At 44.4% G+C, this 15,522-nt stretch overlaps 3 protein-coding genes across 3 annotated transcripts; 2 read left to right on the top strand and 1 right to left on the bottom strand.

The window, feature by feature from the left end:
* Positions 1–519: 519 nt before the first annotated feature.
* On the top strand, positions 520–5,847 carry I203_102050 (uncharacterized protein; the record flags this gene model as incomplete). Its single annotated transcript, XM_065517012.1, has 20 exons — positions 520–1,494; positions 1,812–2,120; positions 2,189–2,341; positions 2,421–2,450; positions 2,525–2,879; positions 2,939–3,069; positions 3,136–3,264; positions 3,332–3,628; positions 3,690–4,007; positions 4,068–4,098; positions 4,153–4,343; positions 4,408–4,508; positions 4,589–4,669; positions 4,747–4,801; positions 4,858–4,882; positions 4,939–5,008; positions 5,093–5,196; positions 5,282–5,423; positions 5,505–5,631; positions 5,716–5,847. 20 exons carry the CDS (start codon positions 520–522, stop codon positions 5,845–5,847), a joined length of 3,756 nt encoding a protein of 1,251 aa, XP_065373830.1.
* A 377-nt stretch (positions 5,848–6,224) lies between these two features.
* On the bottom strand, positions 6,225–13,216 carry I203_102049 (uncharacterized protein; the record flags this gene model as incomplete). The annotated part of the gene is made up of 7 exons (XM_019146553.1): positions 6,225–6,622; positions 6,688–7,995; positions 8,058–8,805; positions 8,862–9,514; positions 9,579–11,073; positions 11,131–12,977; positions 13,063–13,216. 7 exons carry the CDS (start codon positions 13,214–13,216, stop codon positions 6,225–6,227), a joined length of 6,603 nt encoding a protein of 2,200 aa, XP_019004086.1.
* Positions 13,217–14,407: 1,191 nt separating this feature from the next.
* Positions 14,408–15,132, top strand: I203_102048 (uncharacterized protein; the record flags this gene model as incomplete). The annotated part of the gene is made up of 3 exons (XM_019146552.1): positions 14,408–14,467; positions 14,593–14,707; positions 14,777–15,132. The coding sequence occupies 3 exons, from the start codon at positions 14,408–14,410 to the stop codon at positions 15,130–15,132; spliced, it is 531 nt and encodes a 176-aa protein (XP_019004085.1).
* Between the last annotated feature and the right edge of the window lie 390 nt (positions 15,133–15,522).

Genomic DNA, 15,522 nt, shown 5'->3' with positions numbered 1-15,522 from the left:
TAGTTGTGTATTATGCAGGGGAAAAGAAGAAAGAGAAACGATAAGAGGATGAGCTAGTGTCGTTTGTTTACAAGAGCAAATATATATATGTGTGTGTTTAATGAGAAGGAATGTCAATCAGCAATCAATCAATCACTCACTCAATTCAACTCATGTTCATTTCCCATTGCGGCGCGTGAGATAGCAGCAGTGGGTGGGTCCGTGCCAATTGGGTGGCAACTTGATTGTACGTCGTACGTCGTACCTGACCCCTGCATGGTTCTCACATGGCGTCATCCGGTACATCCCGGTATATCTCCGCCTGTGGCTCAGCTTGTGGCAGCTGATTGATTGCGGGGTAAGGTTGGTATGGATGTGGGGTAACAACGCGAAGAACCACACAAGCACAAATCACGACAAGAGATATGAAGGATAAAATCAAACAAGATGGCAAAGATGATATAGCATCCAACTCGTCACAGCCCGTCCAAACATATCAGCAGTCACTCAGATGGGTGTCGCAAAACCATCAATATCGCCATGTCACGCTCACCTTCAACTTCGCACTCACGTTCATCCTCGATCCAAGTTGAGGCAGGTCCATCACGCCAAACTCGAAACACCTCTCGAACGATATCGGTTGATGACGACATCCCGCCTTCAGATGTGGACCAAGATCTGGACGAGCTCAACTCAAAGTCGGGCCAATCGTCGCCTCATCATGATACAATCTCGTCCGACCCTCTGGCATTCAGCGAGGGAGGTAGTCCGATAAATATCAAGAAGGGTTTACCTGACCGCAAAGAAGGAGATGAAGATGGATATGGAAGGAATGAGAGATTGTTCGATGATACGAGACATACCAAAGGGGAAGGATCAAAGAATCTCATATCTCACACACGAAAGGGGTCATTATTCACTTCGAAACCATCATACGAATATGATGACGAGTATAAACGATCGAAGATCTCAGTAAAGTCCATATCTCGTCATCATTCCAAAAGTTCAACAAGCATCCATCTCACTAGCACTAACACTCACAAAAAAAGAAACAGATCGCCATCCAAGGTGAATAATCAAGATGAACCTATCATCATCGACTCTGATTCGGATCTAGTATCAAACTCTCACAGAAGAAGACCTATCGTAGAAATACCTTTGATGCCTTTGAACCACATTCGAAGGTATCTGCACCTCAGGAGAGATACTGAAACCCCCACTGAGAGAAGTAGAAGGAAATTACCTGATCTGAGATCCGAATCGGAATTGCACTCTTCAAGTGATACTGCCTCAGTGGTAGTCATCAACAAGAGGAAACGTAGAGAATCTTCCGTATCATATGGATATGAAGAGGATGGGGATGGAGAGATGAGCGAGGATGAATCCGATATGGGGAGCGATCAGATCGCGTTAAGAAGGAGTGGAAGATCCGGAATGAAGAATGGCAGAAGAGGGATATACGAAGATGATGGTGATAGCGAAATTGCTGAAAGGACCAGAGCGAGACGACCGATTGTGAGTCGTACTGATGTCTATGCTCGCAATCGATGTATAGAGGTCGAGACGAAGCAGAGGAGAAGGATCAGACGGAGATAATGCGAGGCTGGAAGAAAGCCGTGACCATTCTGATATATCGGTGACACTCGGATCTCCTTTATTGGAACCCTTTCAGACAAAGGAAATGAACTGGACAGATACATTCTATCCTTTCATTGTTCATCATTCTCTCTGGCAGTCTTACCACACGAGTCTGGCCACTTCTTTTTCTATCCTGAATATGCTTTTATCTCGTCTTTCGTGGACTGCCAGCTGATACTACCATACTCGAGCAGAACATCACTCGACGATCATCCCTGTCGACTTTTTCCAGCACCGACTCCGATACAAGAAGCTACAGAACCAATTCCAAAGGTAAAGGCAAAGCTAAAATGGGGAATAACACCAACAAACGTAAACCTAAAGCCTTGTCCAGTGACGATGACGAATTCAACTTGATCTCCATGTCGTCGGATCAAGATGATACCAACGAATCTGATGTCTCAGACTATAGTAAGCCCAACAAGGGTAAGGGGAAAGGTAAAGGAAAATCCAGTGGATGGAAAGTGAAGGTCACTCAGGATGATTTGTATACCCATAGAGGGGTAAGCTGTAATTCGATTTCATACCTGTCCACCTAGTGTAGCTTACTCAACATGTTTGATTTTGGTAGTTCTGCGAAAAATGCTCACGAGAACCTGCCGATGAGATCCTTGATAAAGCGATAAACAGGAAAAACAGGAAGAAGAAGAGAAAGAGGAACGAAGAGGATGATGATATGATAAGTGACGAGGAGCTGGCAAATATGCTGGAAGGGTGGTTAGAGGTGAGTATCAACTATTCGACTAAAGAATCGAAATTTCCGCTTAGTGGACGCTCTAGCTGATGATTGGACTTGAATATAGTGTGAGAAATGTGTAGTGTCTTCTCATTGGGTATGTTTCACATAAATGAGATGCATGTTCATCAACGGTAGGAGTGAGCTGATGAGACTTGGTAAATATCGTAGGGATGCCTCACACCGACACAAAGAAAAGACGTCCTTGCGGATATACGAGAACGTGAAGGTACGCCTGCCGAGGGTGAGAAACCCAGAAGAAAGATCGCAATCGACGAAGCAGCCACGTTTGTCTGTGCGAAATGCGCACTCAATCCTGATTGTTTCGTATGTCACAAAGATGATATCAAGGAGAAAGCTTCCATTGCCCCAGACAAAAAGGATGTCACTAAAAATGGAGATGAAGAAGATGAGAAAATGGATGTTGATAAACCTGAGGATCAGAAAGATGGCAACGACAAAGACGAAGAGGAGATACCGAAGTTTAGATGTTTGAGGTGTAAACAATGTGTGCATTATGAACATTGTATGTCGTCTGCATATTTCTGCGATATGAGTGACGGTTCAGCTGACGGTCATGTACAGTGGACGTACCTCATTCACTTGCCGAGAATCCTTCTCTACCTGAAGTAGCTTTCCATTATCAACACAGGACTGAAGAAGGAGATGCTTGGATCTGCCACCAGTGTAGAGCATGGATCTGGACTGTTGACATGGCAAGTCTAATGTAGTCAGGTCGATGGGGTGATGATTGGCTAATTGAAGCATTATCTCGACCATAGATCATCGCTTGGAGACCTTCTCCACCTAACGCGATTGAGCCAGAACTCGAAGAAGATGAAAAAGCCAACTGGAAAGATCCTTTACCTCGAGAATATCTTGTCAAATGGACAGGTAGAGGATTCAGACATGTCAGTAGAATTAGATCTCGTTTCTCGTTTCTCGTATGCGTAACATCACAGCTGAGACCTGGTTCAGGTCACATGGGTACCTCATCCATGGCTACAAGTACTCTCATCATCGCGACTTCGTCACTTCCTTGAGAAGGGTCCGAACCTCGATCTAATCACGGATGAGACGCTAGCTGCGAAAGGAGACGAGATGGCTCAGCCTACTATCTCGAAGCTGACTGCTGAGGACGATCAAGTCTCAGGTCGGAAGAGTGGACATTCACTTGAGCATGTTTCCGCAAGTCAGGAGGGGAAGAAGGAATGGAAAGGTATTGGACCCGGTCCTGAGAAGGATGCGGAGAGCAGTCTTCCAATTGAGTGGAGTGTGAGTCATTTGCGCGGGCCTGGATTATGGTTAATTGGCTGATGTTGACTGTATACACAAGACGATCGATCGAGTCCTGGATTTAATGCTTCTACCACCTCGTCAAAGGGCAAAACCTTCCACAACGAAACGAGGAAAGAGGATCATGTCTACTTCGCTTTCCGCTTCAGCTTCTGAAACAGGTCAAGCTAATTCCTCAGCACTCGCAAATGGTGAAAGGAGCCCGGCAGATGAGATGAGGAGGCAATACGGATTGAGAGATGGTCAGAAACCTCCTGCTGAAATGCAGATGGATATTGATACTTGGGAAGAGAAAGCTGGTAGGGAGTTAGATGAGGATGATGTGGATGAAGTGGCTGGGTTGGTCACTTGGTGCTTCGTAAGCTAATGATTCCCGATTGAAAAGAAGGGGTGAAGCTTATCAACAATATATCGTCAGGTTAAATGGGATGATCTGCAATATGATCAATGTGAGTTGGTTTGAGCTCAATAGCGACAGATGCCAACTAATCTTTCTCGAGCAGCTACATGGGACACACCGCCACCTACCGACTCACCCTTATATCCGGCATTCAAGCATGCCTTAGCCAGATACTTGAGATCAAGAAAGATTGAAATTCCCGTTCTGACCCCTGATCAAGTCAGACTTCGTGATACCAACGCTGAAGGGCTGTATGTACCGCCTACTAACCAACCGGACTGTATCGTTGGAGGGGTGAGTAAAGCTTTTCGCTGTTTTCGAGCCTAAGGATGCTAATGTATGGAATGAATGGTGGTAGCAACTCATGCCGTTCCAGATGGAAGGGTTTCAATGGTTATTATACAAGCATTTCAGAAGGGAGAGCTGTATTCTAGCTGATGATATGGGATTGGGAAAGACGTGAATTACATCTCAACTATATCAGAGATAGATTTTTCCGCTCCTTCCAGAAGCTGATTCATGGCGCTGAAATGTGACAGCATTCAAATTGCCTCGGTGTTGGGATATTTGGGTTCAAGCAAATACAAGATATACCCTTGTTTAGTGGTTGTCCCCAATTCGTAAGTCGTTACTTCAGCTAGAAGATGTGATTCATTCAAGACATGAGATCTAAGCTGAACATGATGACTGTTTACAGAACTATTACGAATTGGGTAAGAGAGTTCGAGAAATGGGTTCCACATATGAGAGTGGTGAGTTGGGATGTCAAGCCGGCTGGATTGCAATGGACAACTGACCAAGAACGTAGGTCCCATACTATGGCGAATCAGCTTGTAAGCTTGTTGACAATGTACCAAACAGATAGACGAGCTAATTTTTTTCAATGTAGCTCGTAAGATTATTAGTAAATATGAACTGTACCATAAAGGAATGCAAAATAAGGCTGAGGGATTAAATGCGTGAGTGTATCATTCCATGCAGCTAGTCAAATGTCTTGCTATCTGTGGACTGCCCAGCTGATCAGAAGCACGCTTGTCTATCAGCCATGTCGTCCTCACCACGTACGATATGATCACGGGTCATGACTTTAGGGTGTTCCGAAATATACCTAGATGGGAGGTACTGTGCGTTGATGAAGGACAAAGACGTGAGTGTCCTAATTATCCACTCCGTCATCATTACTTGTCAAACTCCTAAAATTGACTTGTTACTACTTGATTGCTCGTCATCAGTCAAATCAGATAACAGTCTGATATTCAACCGACTCAAAACACTTAATAGTGTTCATCGAATCTTAATGACTGGTACACCCCTAAATAACAATTTGAGAGAATTATTCAATCTGCTCAACTTCCTGGATCCGACCACGTTCAAGTAAGTACGGTCCGACCAAATCAGCTTTATCTATATCTACGTCCTCAAAGAAGCTGATCAACCTGTTTTGACCATGGATAGGCAACTGGAAGATTTGGAAAAACGATTTGAAAATCTGAACGAATCGCTCGTAACGGAATTACATGAGATGATCAAACCTTATATATTGAGGAGAATCAAAGCGGATGTATTGAAATTGCCGCCAAAGGTGGGTCAGGTTATACCTACCCCTTTAGAGTGAAACATATAGCAATACTTAAACTGACGTTTTTGTTGATCTTGATAATCCCAGATCGAAATTATCGTTCCTATCTCATTGACGGCGATTCAAAAACAGATTTATAAGGGTGTGTTTGAGAAGAACTCGGAGTTGATTCAGGCTATTCTGAGAGCTAGGAAAAGGAGAATGAGGTTGGGTAGATAGCTCGGCATATACTCAGAGCAGAGAGAACTACTATGGTCATTCCGCAAAGTGGATTTGTGGATTTGTTCTGATTGATTAGATCGAAGATTGACGAGAAATATTGATTATATATGATCGATCAGTGTAGTTGTTAATGCATTATCACCATTTACGATGATCTTTCAACGATTTCATGCTTTAATCTCAATTTCATTTCGTTCTGTCATGAATTCATCAACATTAAATCATTTAATCTACTATTTACATGTCTAATATCTTTGATGATTTACATATCTACGTATATCTTATATGTATTAGGAAGCTGATAACTATTATTTTTAGCAAGAACAAGATAAACTAATGATACTATATATATATATACAATCTTTTTTCAACGTCTACTTGGCATTCCTTAACTCTTCCATCCTCTCATACATCCTCTGTTCAGCCGCTTCTCTCAATTCGTTCAAATTCCTCAAGAGAGATTTGACACCTTGATAATCGAGGTTTTCAATCACCTTCTTTGATTTCACCGCTTCTTCCAACATGTTTAATACCTTGGTTTGTTGGGTATTTCGTTTGTTGGGTGATGCTTTGATCTTCTCTCTTATTTGGCTTTGGCTTTGGCTTTGGCTTTTGGTTTTGGTTTTGGTTTTAGAAGGAGATGAAGTGGAGGTTGAATTGGTAGGTGAAGGGGTATTAGATCGTATAGATGATGATGAGGCCGAAGCACCACTTAGGCCGGATCTGATTAATGATGGTCGACGTGAGATCGAAGTAAGATCTTCAGGTGCATCTACAACGAGGGGATTTATATCAGCATATACTTCAGCTGTATCGGTCGATAAATCTCGAACTCACCATCGAACCTTCCACTTATACTCTCACTCCACACTTTACTACTAGTGCCTTGAGAAACCCTAGCTATCAATTCATCTTCCTCCCTCTTCCTTCGTCTTGCAGATTCAGGAGATAAAAGCAACTCGTCCTCTTCTTCTTCATTATCAATCTCGATTGGCTCTGGCAATTCAATTGATCGCGAAGGTGAAGGCAGCGATCGCTGTGATTCGGTTGTTTCCTCAATCTTGGATCTTGACTTCCGCCTTTTGGATCTTCTAGGTTCTGACTCGATCTCATCGACTTGGATCTCAGGTATGATGGCTCGGTCTTTGCCTTTCCGGTCTTCTGATTTAGACTGGTCTACAGATTGAGGTTCAGGTTCGATCCCTCGCTTCCGCTTACTGCTTCTCGTTGTCGTTGAAATCGTAGAAGCCTTGGAGGCGATCGAATCAGTTGAAGTACTCTTACTTAGCGATTTTACAGGTTGAGTTTGAGCTGCGACTGCCGCTTGAGGTTCCGATTGAGATGATGAGCTTTCCTCGGTATGATGGCTGATAGAGGCAGTGGCAGGAATCGATGATCTTCGCTTTTTGTTGTTCCTACTCTTTTTACCCTTCTTCGTGGTTATCTCTTGGTTCTTTTCTCCACTCGTTTCGATCTGAGACGTATCTTCGGTCTCCAGTGGGAGTTCATTATCCGCTGCTGGCTCAACTTGCGTAGCAGGTGGAAACAATTCCGCTGGCGAGGACGCGATCGAAGGGGAGAAAAAAGGGAAAGACTGGACTCTCGATAACCACCTACTGGCAGAGGTGAGTAGAGAGGGACGAGAGGGTGATTCTGTAGATGGGGTCGGCTGGACATCATGAGTGAGTTCGGATGTTGGTTGAGCCATCGGAGGAGGCGGGGATTTGCTGGGTGAAGCAGCCCTGAGAGCTTTTACTTCCTCAGAGGACTTCAGCCCTGGTACAGCAACCACCTCCACTGGCATCTCGTGTCCTGATTCAGCAGTCGATTCTTCAACCGGTACCTCGCTAGTCGCAGGGGTAGGTGTACCTTCAATTACGTCTTCCCGTACCACTTCATCCTGTTCTTCCTTCATTTCGATTTCAGGTCCAGCTTCTACGGCTGGTGTATGAGTTGAAGAAGGCTGTGGTTGTGGTTGTGGTATCCCTTTTCGTCGATAGTATCCTGGACTAGGTACCACAATTATACAATCTTCATCTTCCTCATCGACTTCAGAATCTTCCACCAGAGGTGTGATATGTACATCGGACAACGAGCGGCTATTAGTAGGAGGTTCAATCCTGGTTCGTTTGCTTTCAGGTAAAGCTACATTATGCAAAACGATGTCAGCTGCATATCCCATAAAAAGTGTGCCCAAGCCAGCTCACATTGTATTTCCATACTTTCATCCATCCCAACACCAGTGACTGTACCGGTCGACTTTCTCTTTGTGGTCTTACTTTTACCTTTCTTACCAGCCTTCTTCGTCGCTTTGGATCTGGTAGCTCGAGTCATAGCTGCCGGACCAAAAACGTCTTCACCTTCTTGGCTCACTTCATCCTTACCATCGGTGACAGGCAAGGGGGTAGGGGAAGGAGGTTCGATAGTATCCTTTGTGGCATCTACCAAGATATCCTCATCTTTTTCTTCTGGCTGCTGACTGTCAAGCTCATGCTGAAGTGGAAGTCGAGGCTGCGTAGGTTCGATAGATTGCGAGATATCAGCATCATATTCAGGATTCGTCAATTCGACTTCCACCTCAATCTCTATAGGTTCTGGCACAGAAGGCCTGGGTAATTGCTGAACATGAGGGAATCTAGCCAAACTCTCTTCCTCGGGTAATTGGCTATCGCCTTCCAGTCCTGGACAAACGATTATGCCAGGAACAGCCATCAACAAATCTCGAAGGAAATCAGCGACATCTTCTGAATAATCCAATCGACCAGCTGATGCGGTACCAAAATTCTTGTTCCAGAAAGATTGGAAAGCGATTGGCACGGCTGACGAAGTGGCTCTGGAGATCCGGGGGATATACAGTTCAGCTAGAGAGTTGAGTGTTTCAGAGTGGATGGGGTGTTCTTCGGATGGCATCGAGGATGAAAGTGTATTGAGAAGTGAAATGTAGATCCCGTCGAGCTACAAGATAAAACACGATCAGCTGTGATCATAGATAGTTGCGACATGAAGCTCACCTGTTGATTCATTTCTCCCTCTACTACTCTTTCACTATCCTCTAGCCAAACTGCCAACCCACTTTGAACAGGTTTCAAAACCTTGCCAACGAACTGGTTAGGTGTACTTTCCAATACTCTGACCAGGTTGTTCAGCAAGTCGAATACAGCAGGTGAGAAATCCATCTTGGTCTGAGTTTCATTCTGACTATCAGACACAGGATACGCCTCAACCAAAGCATTATTGAGCAAAGTGAGGAAATCGGTAGGAACGAAATCTTCATCTGAGATATGCCAAGGTGATGCCTGTGATCCTTCGGTAGTAGGAGTGCTAAACGACATCCATGAGATCGCAGAAGCGAGACAAGAGAGGGTAATCGTAGTCGAACTGGTATTTTCACCTTCACCAAGGAAATCTTCCAAATGACCTGCTACAGCTTCTAAAACACCGCAATTTGATCCAAACCTCTTAGCTCGGAATCGCAATACGGTGACTTTCAGTAGATCTTCCCAGATCTCGAGATCGGATTTATCAGCTTGACGATGCCAGTAAGAAGTGATTTGTCGACCCCTGAATGGACCTGAGAGTAAGGAGACTAGTAGAGCACCGGTGTGGTTGGTAGATGAGGCCATGGAGGATGGCTGGAGGTCAATGATTTGCGTCCATTTGGTGGCTAAGAATAAGAACGATTGTCAGCTATATATACTCATCAGTAGGACCGGGAAAAGGCAGCTTACCAAGCAGTCTCCAAACATCTAATTGTACCTCCTCACAATCTTCAAATAGGAAAGGCATAGCATTTGTGATATCACCCAATAATTTGCCAGCATAGCCAGGCAACGAGCCTATATCTAACATGTTCGACACTAATCTTTTGAGTTGGTATTGCAACGACGGAGAAGCAGAAGGCAAATTCGATCGTAAAAGTTGACCAAGGAGTGTACCAGTGACAGTCGGATATCCATTGGCATCTCCCCCAAAGGCATTCTGGAATATACTTGAAATGCTTTGCTCCGAGGCGGAAGAAGGTACTTGATCTGGTCGAAGTCTGATTGATCCCAAAATATCTTCACCCAGTACCTCGACGGCCACATCGAACAAATGAGATATCATCCCTATCCTCAACTCATCTTCGTCTAGGAGACACCGTCCCTTCTCATCTATCTGACTTATCGGTACGTAGCTCTTGGGGTCTCGAGTGAGTATCTGAGCAAGTTGCGTAGTGACAGTCTGTAGACCGACTAGGAAAAGGGGTGTAGGAGGGGCATGGGCGATTTTAGCTGATTTCAGAGCCAAAAGAAGGTTCTTCCATATATTCGATAAAGGTCTTGTGATGACTGATACCCCATTGTCGTTTCTGATCCACTCTACAGTCGAAGGTTCATTTATACCATTTATGCTGGATAAAGCTTCATCAAAAAGGGTTAACAATCGACCTAATCTCTTCGCAGCCCAGAAATGGCCCCAGGAAGGTATATCGGATGGCTTCAGTCCATCATCTTGAATATCATTCAATAGATCCGTAAAATCGGTTTCTTTCTCTTTGAGAAATACTTCTCCACTCATATATCGGGTGACCAGTAACCTGTCCAAGCTCCATTCGGGTTGAGACTCGCTAGTAGGCGAAGTGATAGCTTCCAGTATCTGCCAACCGTGGATTGTCAATCTATCGACACCGCAAATAGCGAAGAAGGATCTGAGCATCGGATTGACCACTTTCTCCCATGCGATATCAAGTCGAGGCAACCTTGATTCTTCAGGCGACAAGTCAGGTAGGACCATCCCGCCATCTGAAGAAGGTAATCCTGAAATCTGACTCATCTCTTTGGCAGGTTGATCTTCATGATAGAGCGCGATACCCGTGTAAGCGTATACTACAGCCGTTGATCCGAGACCACAAGTGACGAGCCATTGCAGCTTTTTGCTCTTCTCTGATCGTTGCCAGACGCAATGTGATTCTACGCCGGGTTTGGGATTGGTCAAGGCTCGAGCATAGGATGGTTTATCGGTTGCTTTGGCGAGAGCAAGGTTAACAGGGAATTGGATATTGGCAGTTCGTTGTTCGACTGCCTGTTGAGATGACGCGGCGAATGGCTTGTACGAGCATATCATATGACCATTCTCAGTGATAGAAGAAGCGAATCCGGAAGAGAGGTAAGCGTGAATGGCATGATTCCATGCGACTCGAGCGAGGAGAGGTCGTACAACATTTGTCGAAGGTTGTAATGATCGCTAAACGGGTCTAATGTCAGTTTACCGACCTATCATCAAGGTTTTGAGGCAACTCACATCCATGATATGATCGAAACCACTTGATAATCCCGATGAAGCATAAGCGGAACCCATAAGAGTTACAAGCACACTCCAAGCAGCACAAGCCCAGTGAACGTCTGTAGTAGAACCGACGGTATCTTTGAAAACCTGCTCCAGCGAATGCCATTCTAATTTCTTCTCGCCATCTTTGCCGTAGATCGGCGCTTGTTTACCAGGAATCTTCAAAGCGCTTTTCAAATGACTGACTATGAAAAATTCACTTTTCGAAATCAACATTTTCACTTTGATCCAATTCTCCTTGATGACTGGATTACTTGGATCTGCCATTAAGGCATTCTGAGTTGTAGCGAGTAAAGTGAACTTGGCTCTGGCGAAAGCTGAAATGGCCAGACCTGCTTTGTATCGAATGAGCTGAGCAGGGTTGACCATACCTTTCAAACAGGTCGATAGTAGATCGGTATAATGGGGGAATAAGATGGTTGGGTAATTCGAGACTAGATTCGTTACTGCGTTATAGCCTTCTTTCTTAATTGCACTTGGACCTTCTTTGCCCGAGATCATATTCCCTCCCATTGATCCTAACGTATCCGCCATGGCACCTTCCAAAGCTCGAACGACTTTATCTTTGACCGGCTGTACACATGCTGAGGGGATGTTCATTTGAGCGAGGATGACAATGGACAGGTAATATGTCCGTTTGGGATTAGGAGTAGGCAATTTGGGTGTTCGAGGTATTATCATCACTTGTTCTAACATTGACTGTAGATCTGCTTCACTGAAGCATGAGAAAAGATGAGGTGAATGAAAGGTAAATGCGAGAAAACGAAGGACCGCTGCGCCGACACCAGAGGCTTCTCTTCGATATCGTACTTCCGACTCTGTATATCCCTGTCGAGCTGCTTTCGTTGGTGAAGATGATTTTGGACCTATGCCGGGTGTGGGAGAAGGTGTAAATCGACCGCGTTGACCGTTAGAGGTAGGTGTGTAGTCACGAAGGGGCATCAAACCTCTGAATGGTGTGTGATCCCCTTCACTGGAATCCATCTCGCTATTTGGTAACTTGCCTAACAACCTCTGTAAGTCCCGTTGGATCGCTCGAACCATAGCAGGAGCTTCATCTTTGATAGGTTGTGTTGACACTCTAACATCATCTATTTGGGCCGGTGTGAGGGGCTCGGCGTTATCATTCTGAAGTGGTATGCGTGTCCGTAATCGTAGTGTGAGAGTGTTATAAGCTTCTTCCAACGTTAACAGATCTTCTGCGCCGTCCAACACGATACCGATTAGAGAGGAAGTAGATAAAGCACCATCTTCTTCAACAGTCTCTTCCTCTTCGTCAGAACTATCACCCTCTACGATGATATCTTCATTACCTTCCGATGAAATTTGTTGTCCAGGTAAGTTGGTCGATGAGGTACTATCATCTGAGCTTGGCATATCATCTTGCGCCCTCCCTTTTCCTTTCTCGTTCGTATCTCCAGCTGCGTATCTCAACATGGCCGGCTGAAACGAGTCCTTAGCCAACAGCTTTGGTCTCTTTCCGCTCACTAGTAACCTAGCGGCCTCTTTATTGTTCAGTGTACCTTCTTCGACTGACGCTGCTAGTCTGATTCGCTGAGCCACACGTGATTTTAGGATACTCCGTACTAAAAGTGGTGTATCTGAAAGATTACGACTCTGAAGTTTGCTTCTGGAGTGGGATGGTGAATCGATTGGTGTGACAGGATCGGAATATGATCGAATGGATGAAGGGACTTTGGGTGTTAGATGATGGGTAGGTGAAGGCAGGATTAGATCATCGGAATGGAAGTATTTGGTATCTGTCCGAGGGGAGAATATCACTGCTCGTCTGTTGACAGCTGCTAGTTGAGGAAGACAATTGAGAGTTAGATAGGTTTGTTTGTCGTATGAAGAAATACATGAGATGTGAAGGCTACGTCAACTCACGAATGGTCTTACTTGGTCCAAGCGGTATCATGGTGGACGATGAAGCTACCAAAGCCCCATCATACATCATGGGGGAGGATGAGCTTGATCCAATATGCGTATCATCGTCGGTATCGAAGGAGACATGAGAGCGATGTGATGCGAGGGTTGACATCTGTCTTTGGTGACAGGTGGGATAGTGTCAGTGTTGTGTCGGGTGTCGCGATATGAAGGTTGGTTGATTGACCGGTGAAGCTAACAGATAGACAGTGACTAAGCTACAATGACGGGCTTGGGTAGTATTGAGTGAGGAAGTAGTACAGCAATTACAAAATCATGCGTGAGTAGATGATGAAAGCAATGATGATGATGTATGGTGGTAAGGTATCACTGTGAGACAAAAGTAATGTTCACTGAGGAGAGAGGAGGCTGAATGCAGCAATTGAAAATCACGAGATGAATATGATCCTGGGCTGCACTGTGAAAACCCTTAACGCGTCTGATGGTACAACCATGTAGAGTAATGTTCAACAACATTCAATGTTCAGGATCAAGGCACACAAACGCGTACATGGACTACCACCGTGGGAGAGTGGAGGTAGACCACCTCACCCACTCTCTTTCTGGATCAGAAGATCAAGAGTGGGGAAGCGCATCCAACGTTGGATTGATGGTGGTCAAGCTGGAGACGACTCGAGGTCATGACCAAACTTGTCACAGCTCATCTAATCATGGGATGTTGAGCCTCCTATGTCCTACTGGGAGTGATATGATAGGTTGAAATATCCCTCAAATATCTCACTCAGTCTCGCAAAAGGTACGATAAAGACCATCAATCTCTCAACAGAGTCTCTCAAAGCTGTGTGAGATTGGCCACGGCTCAAAGGAATGATCAGCAAGGACTCTCTATACACAGCATGTGGCCGGTACCATAGGAGACAGAAGAGATTATATCAGCCATCTGAAATACGTCATAGCGTATAACGCAAGCTTCTATGAAAGGAAAGGAGAGGAGAGGAAACACACAGATGAGAGTGATAGACCAGGGCTATGTCATTCGTACAAGTGTACTTACTGTATTTGCCACTCAGATCATATTCCTCTACCTTTACCTTTGAGATGAGTAAGTCGGCAATGGCCCACTGCCGCTTTGCTCATACCATAGTTACTAATAATCACTCATATCTGAGGGAATTCCGAATTACCAGACAACAGTCATATCGACCTATATATATATATGAAGACCAACATGATCTTCTTCCATTTTCATCTCTCATATATTCAACAATGATCTTCTAGCACGACTACTATCCATCCTTATCTTAACATACCATATCACACCACAACCCACATGCACACCAACAACATGACTTTCTCAAGGATCCTCATAACCCTCTTTTTACCCGTGATCGGATCTAGTCCTTTAGTAAGTCACCTCATCCCAAACACGCATTTACCTCATCATTACCACGACTTTGGGATCTTTGTTCTCTTATCTGTCCTATCTTGACAATCAATATCAAGCTGATACATACACTTCACTCTATCTAGCCTATTCCTACCAACGCTGACCTCAATTCTACACCATTACCCGAGGATTCAAATGCATCTACATTTGCCACCCGTGCAGAAGAGAGTGGTGGAATAGGTATAGGAGCTATAGCAGGTAAGTATCTCACCAACCATATGATTCACCTGATCAACTCGAACGCAGTGCTAATCATCTTATTCATAGGTATAATCATTGCCGTCCTAGCTATAATTCTAATCATCCTATTCATATTCATCCACAACCGTCGACGCAATTCCCTATCTACACTCACAACCTCGACAGTCTACGGCTCACCTCCTCCAGCATACACTTCACCTCCAACCAAGATCTACTACCCTTCTCAAACATATTATCCTACTCTTCCTAAATATACCGGACCGAACACTTCTGCCGCATACGTACCTTCCTCCGGTGGAGGAGGGGTGAGATTCCCTTCTGCCATCTATCCAGGTGGTAATAGGGGGTATTATACTCAGCGAACAGAGGGAGTGGAGAGGGGAGTGAGATTTGGTGGAGTTGGTGTGAGGGGATATCATTGATATTCACGATGGGATGGATATGTTAATGTCAATGGATAGATTAGAAATGAAGTTTTTTTAGACAGAAGAATGCTAAAGAATCATAGTGTATGAGTTTTGGACTGGACTGAACTTGCGCTTAGAATTGATGAACTGTATTACCAGATACCATAGTATACTATGTTTAGTTGACTTTACTTAGATACTCGCTTTGAACCTTTGACAAATAAATGATGACTTGTCAACCCTTGTTCCCTCTAATGGACTTGTATCATATATTGTATACTTGTATTTTTCTGTAATTGTTTCTTTTGTTTATCTGTAACTTATGTATGATCAATAAAACTTGAACCACTATACCGGTGGTAAGTTATAAGCAAATCATGAGCATTAATTCATTCGTCAGACAAA

The sequence above is a fragment of the Kwoniella mangroviensis genome (genome assembly GCF_000507465.2).
Source record: "Kwoniella mangroviensis CBS 8507 chromosome 1 map unlocalized Ctg01, whole genome shotgun sequence".
NCBI classification, from domain to species: domain Eukaryota; kingdom Fungi; phylum Basidiomycota; class Tremellomycetes; order Tremellales; family Cryptococcaceae; genus Kwoniella; species Kwoniella mangrovensis.
The sequence above is the reverse complement of the archived record's forward strand: the minus strand, read 5'-3'. Positions and strand labels throughout refer to the sequence as shown.